Source organism: Bactrocera dorsalis, chromosome 2, assembly GCF_023373825.1.
Source record: "Bactrocera dorsalis isolate Fly_Bdor chromosome 2, ASM2337382v1, whole genome shotgun sequence".
Classification (NCBI taxonomy): Eukaryota; Metazoa; Arthropoda; class Insecta; order Diptera; family Tephritidae; genus Bactrocera; species Bactrocera dorsalis.
In genome coordinates, this window is record NC_064304.1 from 32,313,994 (window position 1) to 32,323,234 (window position 9,241).

Consider the following 9,241-nt stretch of genomic DNA (forward strand, 5'->3'; position numbering starts at 1 on the left):
GTGTAAATATATGTGAGTAATCTCATCTAAATTTGGCAGAAAAAACACACTGAATATTATTAAAAATAAAGTTATTTTACTGTATATTGATATTGACAACAAATTTTTATTTCGCACGTCACACTTGATTATGTAACTAATAAAACATTACAAACATGAACGGGAAACGCGATTACGTGTTTATACATTTTTCAAATAACAAAAACGTGATATTTACAAAATTCAATACCGTATTACGAATGCTATTTTTATTTAACTGCTGCCGTTGTAGCAGCGGGAGTTGCAGCTTCAACGTTTTGCTCACCTCCAGTTAAACCCTGCACCCGCTTCCAGCAATATTTTGCAAACTGCAAAAAAAGTTAGATAATAAATGTTCCTAAGTTTTGTATTTAGCTGTCCAACTCACCGTTACAACAGGCAAATCGATCTCTTCTTCGGCGGAAACTAATGTGCGGTTCTTTTGCATTACACTCCATGCGTAATGCATACCAATAAGGGAGGGAATCATCACAATCGTTACCAAATTGCGTTGTACAAATGTTTGATTCTTTCTCATCATATTTTTATATTTCCTGTGTATTTTACAAATTTATAAATAAAACTTCTATCGTAACACCGTTTTATCACTAAAACAATTTTCACGAAATATTGCGAGCAGCTGTTTTGTGAATGGAAAATCAAAACAAACGAAATGGACAGCAGCTGTGTTTATTGTGTCGAGTGGTGACAGAGTTGTCGCGTTAACAGTAGATTATTAAAAAAACTAGTGGAGAACGGAAATACTACACGAGTATATTATTTATTAAACGTTATTTTTAAAAGACCTTGCTCTTTTTCCTATAAAAATATTTTGGAAATTTACCATGTGCTACAAAAATAACTACTACTCAGCACTAGTTACTTAATGTACGAAAATATACGAATTTAAAAGAAAACCAAAAAAAAGAGTCAGTTTAATTAAATCTGAAAACGCAACCGACCAACCGTTTGTATTAAAAGGCAACCGTTTTGATAGTTCTTTCTATCCACATTCTTTGACCTTGAAATCAAATTAAGGTTATTTAATAATAAATAAAGATATTTATGAATATCATAATTTTGCATGGCGGTTATATACCACATTGGTCCAATTAAACAATTTGTTTGGATATTGTAGCATTGTCTCATCATATACATATGTATGTACATACATATGTACATAATCAATGCCAAATTTCGAGAAGATATCTAGTCAAAAATGCTTTCCACACTACGACTTTCTTTTGATGGATCAGTTTGTATGGTAGCTATGTGTTCCAATAGCGATTACGACAAATAAGTATCTTCTTGGTGGACTGTTAGGCGTTCATCAGACATGGTTATTTTCTAACAAGTGCTACAAAAATCATGGCAAACTTAACATACAAATTGGTAGACACAAAAAAATATACCTGCAAATGCACCAACTTTTATTGATTTCATTAAATAATTATTTATACATTAAGTCTGCGTTTTTTCCAATCTCACACATGATTTATTAATTTTGGACTAAGTGGCTCGCTGAGAATTACAATTTCTGTCAGTACACATAACGAACTTTCTTCCGTCTTTAAAGACTCACACAAGTGGTTAACTTAACGGCATCTTTTCGCGTCGAGCTAACATATCCAATATATATTGATGTATTTGTGCAAAACTAAATTAATACAGATAATTAGATAAAATACATAAGTGCTACTCAATTAATTTTAACTCACAGATTATCCGTCGCACCACGAAAAAATCCTTTTGCTAACTTTGACATGGCATCATTGTGAAAAACGAAAATGTGCGCCACATACGCGAGATTATATGGTACCAACAATTTAGCGAACGGAACACTTTTTAGAATTGTTGCAATTTTATTTTCAGGCTCCTCCACTGGCTGAGAGCAGTATGATTGCCAATATGCTTGCACAGCTATCACAAAGGCCAAAACACTAAACGCCAGTTTGTTTAGGAAAAAATATGAAAGACCACCCAAACCGGCGGCGAGCAAATGTTCTCGTGTGCCATAGACTGTGTAGCGAGTTAAGAGACAGCTTGACAACTGCAAAAGCAAGACATTTGTAAATCATTGCAATAAGTAACGAAAGAAACTACTAATATTACTCTGTATATTCCCGCGTAGGAGAGAAAAAAGGCAGTCATTTCGAAGCGTATCATCTTCAAGTCCCTCAAACGTCTTGGCATTTTCCCCTTAGTTACAGTGCTCAGTAAATCTAATGGTACGCCGTACATCAAATAACTGCTCATTTCCTTCAATATATATTTGGTACACGATGTGCCCTCATGCAAACATTTTCCTGATTTTTGAAGATCTTCCAAGTTCTCTACACCTTTTTGTTGTGATTCATCTGTGTTGGGCTGTATAAACCAGAATCCATTGAATTCCTTACGGCGCTTAAAATGTAATACAACGGCGCTGGAGAGCATGAAGACTATTGTCTGAATGGGTAAGGATTTTGTTATGAAGTGGTTTTGTTTGCGCAGCCAGGTTTCTAAAGCCTGTAAATAGTTCATTCGGAGATTGTTTAATACAGATGATACAAACAATGCGATCTTCAGTTATATAAAGCAAATATTGATGTGAAATTATGGATTTGCTGAAAGTGTAACATTTTAAAGAAAATCTGTATTTTTTTTGTTAAAATCGATTCCATTAATTATTATGATGTTTTTGCGCGGATATCTACACCCTGTCTTCGAAATCGCAGCTTTTGTCTGGATAAAATCCTGTTAGATTCCGATATCGTAGAACCGACTATCGTGGGAATATCGTTACCATCGGTGGTGGTACATGAATTAACATGATCTTCAGAATTTTTTATATAATTTTTATAAACTTAGTCTCCTCACTCTCTGCAATTTGGGTAAAATGACTGTGGCTCCGAAAAAACGGTACATCGGTGGATTGTGCGCATTCCTTCATTCAAATGTGTATACAATAAGGATATGTTCACCAGGCTCCGTTAACATTTTCTGTCTTTTTTTTAAACATGCCTTATTTGAACCTCCATGGCTACATACATAGAAAAACCATCATCCATTAACACTCGAACTTTACAGTGTATCTATTTGTATCCTTTTCCAAAATACCAAAACATGCGTCTCATAGTCCTATATATGTATATAGTACATAACAAACCAATTGTATGACAAATGTCCAAAGTATAGGCATTGTCTGATGTTCCAACTTCTTTAACACTTCATGATGGCGATAACATCCTAATTCGACATTAATTTCTATTCGGCGAATGACTTTTTCAAGTCTGAAAACAAAAAAGCATGGAACCAAATACGAAGAATACATTAACAGGCTTTCAGTTCGTAGCCTATTTCGATCAATTTGGTTGTTGCGTTGGCAGAGGTTTGAGCCGGCAAGTTGTCACGGCGAAAGAGCACTTTGTGTTTCCCAAAAAAACAGGGTAAGTCTAAATCTTCGTCTGTTCCTTATTCTCTAGCGTTACTATGAAACCATGCAGTCATGTCTTTGATCCATTTTTTGCGAAATGCTGTCACTTTCGGACGGAGTGATCAAACACGGCACCCAATGCATTGACAGCTTTCTCTTGTAAATTGTTAAGCATGGCTTCTTTTTCTCGGACTTTGCCTTATTTACAATATCTTCTTGTGTTCATATTTCATACTTTTCTTTTTATTCCATAGCCAGCCATCTGATACGATATTTGTCGATGGAAACATGTCAAGTTCAATCACTCGTTTGCAGTATCTTTTTCTCGATCAAACCAAGTCTTGCCCTTCGGGTCTTCGCCTAAAAATTAAAAGCGCTTTTTCTTGCAAAATTCTTACCGCTTGTGTTGTTGCTGTGCTGAAGAGGCGGATGGTGCGTATGGGGTAGAACCAAATTAACTGGAACGCTGTGTACGCTGGCAAAAAAGTTACCGTCAATAAGTGGTATCTTCCAAACAGGTGTCTTTAATTCGAAAGATATTTGAATGAAAATTATTTTATGAAATTCAAATATAATCACCTGTAAAGGCATATGAAGTAGATAGTCAAAGCAGAGCTGGTCGCACCCCATAGCGAAGTTTCCAAATAGTAACGTAGTATATTTAAGAGCGTTTGACGGTTCAAGCTACGCGGTCTGAGCACTAGCGGTGACTGCAAATACGTAATCGATTAGATAACAACACTTTCAGTCCACAGACAATATACGACAATGATGTGCACTTACAACGGCTAACGGCAGGAAATATTTCAAGCAGCCCACAGAGCAACGGTACCAGTTCCTTCTGAATATTTGTTTACATGTTAGGCCATTATGCATTAACAGTTCCGAGCAGCTTACAGCATTGTAAGGTGGTTGATAGAGTTTGCTAATCTCAACCATTTTTTATACGCGTGTTTATTATACTCGTATAGTATAGCACATATATCGGGCAGAGTGCATTGACAAATTTGAACAACCGACCGTTGCGTTCGGAAAGGAACTGATTGATTTGTTCCCGGCTTGTGTTATTGCAAGTGTCACACACATTTGAGTTAGCTGCAAGCCGAAGGTCGCTAATACGCGCTTATACACACATAGCTATGTAAATATGTACATTGATGATCCAACGTAATACATTAGCTCAAATTGCAAGCAATAACGATGCCGATGTCACCCTATGAAACATATGTTGCCTCAGATTTAAGTACGGTGTTATGTGGCTACATAAACAAATGGCAAAAATAAATATTTTCCTCAGGTGTCAAAATGCCTGACAAAGTGTCAAGTGAATTAATTAATATTATTGTTTAAATAATATACATTTCGCTATAATTAGTCCATTCTTTGGCTGGTCTGCTCGTTAGACATGCTTGGCTGAGCTTCTTCAACTCTTATTTGAGTTGGGCGACGTAATGTAGTTTGACAAATGGCGGATCTTCGCGGCTGTTTCAGTATTATACCCTGAAGAAGGTAGGCTAAGTTTGTCACGAAGTTTGTAACACCCGGAGTATAATTTCGGACACCTAATGAAATAAGTACATATGTACATACATAAGCATATAAATGATTAACGTAACGAATTGCGTTTAAGACATGCCTCATTCTGGACGACTCTCGACCTCTTAAACTGATGAAAATATTAAAAAAAGTGAAAGATATGGTGCGTAAAAATCGTCAGGCAAGTGTTAGAGAGATGGTAAGAGAACTCGACACTCTCGTGAATCCGTTCGAATGATTTTGGTGGTAATTTTGGGTATGAAACGCTTTCTTGCGCGACTCGTCCGGATAAAGCTGAATTTCTTTCAAAAAGAGTACCGTTAACGGGTCTCTTTGGACATGCTTGAACGTGTGAATTCCGATCCCACACTCATGTATAGCATTATAACTGCCGATGAGACATGGGTTTATGAGTTTAAGTCAATCATCATCGGAATGGATGGAAATAAATGAGCCGAAAACCGAGAAACCACACCAAAGCCGCTCAAAAATTAAATCTATCTTATTAAATTTGGAACTCATTGTTTTTTTCGACATGGTTTGGTGCATCATGAATTTGTTCCGGAAGAACAGACGGTCCATAAGAAGTTATATTTGGCCGTATTGAGACGTTTGCGTGAGATCATTCATGGATTTTACACGATGATAATGCACCATCGCATCGAGCCGCGATTGTGACCGAATTTAAAGGCAAAAACGCAAAGAATACCATCGACCGACCACCAGATCTGGCTCCGTGCGTTTCTTGTTCCCTAAACTGAAATTGCCGCTCCGTGGAACCTGTTTTCAGTCGATCGAAGGGATAAACAAAATTCACTGAAGGAGCTGAAGGCCATCCCAAACAGTGCTTATGAAAAGTGTTTCGAGGACTTAGGGTTTTCATAAGGTCTCACAAAGTTATAAGTTATAACGATTCGAAAACATAGCATTGAGAATTGTAAATGTGTAAACTCATTTTTGTATGAAATCCAACAACAATTTTTTTAAACAAGTGTAAAAATTTATAATTTTACGATTTTACGATGCTTTACGACGGGTTGTGAGTACCCCAATGTATTGATATTGCTCGTGATTTGATTTTTGATCGATTTTTTCTCAAATATTTGTTTCTGTAGTCTCAAGTTCCCTTTTCTCAAGAATGTAGTACATTTGAAAAATTTTTCAATAAATGCATTTAATATTATCAGTTTGTGACAAACTATTTCAAAAGTGAGCCAGACCTTAGCATACTGAGTTCTAACTCGCATAATTTTTGTCTTATTAGTGCGGAGCAGTCATGGCAAAATTAAAAAAAAAATCAATAATAAATTAATTAATTATGCAGCGACAATTTGTAAACAAATACCTTTAAGCAGAGGGTTAATGACGTTACGTCATTTTGACCTGCAGTTTTTATGTTATATTATATAATTTTTAACAAATTAGCGTTTCTTGGTTTAATTAAAGAGGTAAATAATGTTTCTTATTTCTTTTTTTTTTTGAATTGGTATCCAGTCTCATCTTCGTAGTGTTTTTCTCTATGCTAAGTCTTTGGAAATACTCTGCTCTTTTAATACTCTCTGTATAAATTCGTGGGTTTCCAGAAGTTCAAGCCATATGTGATTTTATCTAAAAGTGAGCGGCGCCAGGCCCATTGTTTAATTGTGTAAATTTTGGTGGCTTCAAGCGTACAGATTACATATTTATTCATGAAACCATTGAATTTGCTGTCATTTAGATAGCAGAAAATCCTTCACAAAATAAACAACACGGGTACCTCTTTCAGTGTCTCATATCATGGAGCCCCGAGTGTTTTAAGCCTCTCTAGTGTGGGAGAAGTTTTCAAGAGAAGCTGTATGGTTTTCTCGGTGTCTTTATTTTTGACATGTCCTGCAGTCATTTCGATCTATCAGCCCCATTCTACAAGTGTATGCCGCTCTATTTTATTAAGAGTTAGTTTGATTTTTGCGTATTTTTGATTTACCGCTTAAGTCGGTACATCACTGTAGTACGTTGCGATTTCCACAAGGGATAAAAATATCTAACAAAGAATATGCCTAAATGTTGTATTTCTAACCAAATTTTGTGTGCGGAATCATTGTGAATATTGAAAAAAACTTACGGTGATTCAGTTTAACAAAGCCTTCAAAGAGGGTCGAGAGATCGTTGGAGGCATGTCGTGTTCTGGACGACCTTCTTCAACTGATGAAAATATTAAAAAAGTGAAGGATTATTATGCTTGAAAATCGTCAGGTAAGTGTTAGAGAGATGGGTCGCGAGATCTTCGAATGTTTTTGGTGGATATTTTGGGTATTTTCTTGGAAGGGAGTACCGTAAATAGGTCTATTTGGACATGCTTGATCGTGCGAGTTCATATCCTACATTCACGGAGAGCATTATAATTGTCGATGAGACTTGAGATTATGACTTTGACAGGCAAACAAGTCAACAATCATAGGAATGGAGGGAAAAAAACACCGAAACCAAAAAACCCACGACAAAGCCGCTCAAAAATCAAGGTAATGCTCATTGCTTTTTCGACATTCGTGGTTTGGTGCATAATGAATTTATTGCGTAAGGATAGACAGTCACTAAGGATCGAAATCGTCCGGAATTGTGGAAGAACAATTCATGGATTTGACACGATGATAATGCCCATCGCATCGAACCACCCTTGTGAATACCATTCGTCAACCACTGTATTCACCGGAATTGGCCCTGTGTGATTTTTTCTTGTTCCCCAAAACTAAAATTGCCGTTCCGTGGAACGCGTTTCAGTCGCTCGAAGAGATAAAACAAAATTCGCTGAAGGAGCTCAAGACCATCCAAAAAAAAGCTTATAAAAAGTATTTCGAGGACTGGAAAAATTTTTGGCATAATTGTATTATATCTGGTGGGGATTACTTTGAAGGCGAAAGAATAAATATTGATGAATAATTAAATATTTTACGTTTTATTTAAAATTTCTGGGTTTTTGTAAAAATGTTAGCATGAATTTCGAAGAAGTATGTCTGATGGTGCAATTTCGTAAAAATATTACAGCTTTTACATATACTTAAAAGCGTTATATTTGGCTGGTAATAAATCATACCTTAAGTTCAGTCTACTCCACATTAAAGTAGAAATTCAAATTCATTTGACTTTTTCGCGTTATAAGTGACAACGTCCAACCTAACATATCAATCAGTGGGCCATACTAAGGTATTATGTAAAGAAGCGACACGTTTTCGCATAACATTATTATAAAGCATTAAGCACACGCGAATACCAGGCGCTAGTTTTTTATTAAATGCGTAATACTCAACGTTAAATGCAATATGTTAACAAGCCATGTCTTGGCACTTGCATTTGTGTAAACTATTCCTCTAATAACATTATTTAAATAGCGTTTAATAGTGTTAACACTTTATTAGAAAATCTCTAGTGATTGACTAATGTATTACTTGTTTACTAGATCAAATTTATTATTATTATTGTAATATACAAGATTTATGTATGTTTCCATGACATTTAAATATTATTTTCTGTTTACTTATATTATATTATCTCCGTCAATATAACCTCAAAATATATCCCTTAAGTACCAAGCGAAATAAATTGATAAATATAAAAATTAATTTTTACTATAAACAAGAAAGGAATGGCTAACAACGGATGCAAACGAATATTTTATACTCTTGCAACTTGCAGGAATCAGAGACAAGGAAATGCATTAAGATGTAAAACATCAAGCAGAGGTTCGATATTTTGTGTATTTTATATAAGCCTTTACTTTATATGAATCGTACACTGACCGACACAAAAGGTTTGTTAGTAAAACAAAAATTTTCAAATGTAGCATATGGGAGTTGGAGTAGTATTGCCCGATTTTAACTATTTTTAACAATACCACATACTATTAACATGCCACATAATAAAATAAGGTTCGATGGGTTTCATAAAGCACCTTACATACAATCATCGATCACATGGAGTAAAGTCAGCCGTATGTTCGAAAATCCTGGTTCTAATTACATATGGGTTCGGTCAAGTTTTCGCCCAATTTTATCTATTTTAGGCAGAAAGATAAACTGTTATGAGTAAAACACGGTCCCCGGTGCAAAGTCACCCAGAAGTTCGAAAATCTCAGGCTCAGGAAAGTATTGACGGAGTATCCTCGAATTAAATTATCTATTATCTACAAGATGCATTCCAAAGAAAACAGGACTTAAAAAAAAACAGAGGATCGATATTTTGTGAAAACAAATAGTTTTTTTTTCGGCAAAATCAATTTATTTTATTCAAAATAGTCTC

At 35.4% G+C, this 9,241-nt stretch overlaps 1 protein-coding gene across 1 annotated transcript; it reads right to left on the minus strand.

Moving 5' to 3' along the window:
• Positions 1-54: 54 nt before the first annotated feature.
• LOC105231832 (uncharacterized) lies at positions 55-4,490 on the minus strand. Its single transcript, XM_011213310.4, has 7 exons — positions 4,217-4,490; positions 4,013-4,143; positions 3,832-3,955; positions 2,131-2,526; positions 1,737-2,068; positions 407-1,675; positions 55-347 (listed from the first exon to the last, which is right to left on the minus strand). Exons 1-6 carry the CDS (start codon positions 4,370-4,372, stop codon positions 1,609-1,611), a joined length of 1,206 nt encoding a protein of 401 aa, XP_011211612.2. The 5' UTR covers positions 4,373-4,490; the 3' UTR covers positions 55-347; positions 407-1,608.
• Positions 4,491-9,241: the final 4,751 nt, after the last annotated feature.

Coding starts and splice junctions, on each gene's coding strand:
- LOC105231832 (XM_011213310.4), bottom strand. CDS start 4,372: ATGGTTGAGATTAGCAAACTCTATCAACCACCTTACAATGCTGTAAGC. Junction 4,144..4,216: donor ATTTCCTGCCGTTAGCCGTT/GTAAGTGCACAT, acceptor ACGTATTTGCAG/TCACCGCTAGTGCTCAGACC. Junction 2,069..2,130: donor CCTACGCGGGAATATACAGA/GTAATATTAGTA, acceptor TTGCTTTTGCAG/TTGTCAAGCTGTCTCTTAAC.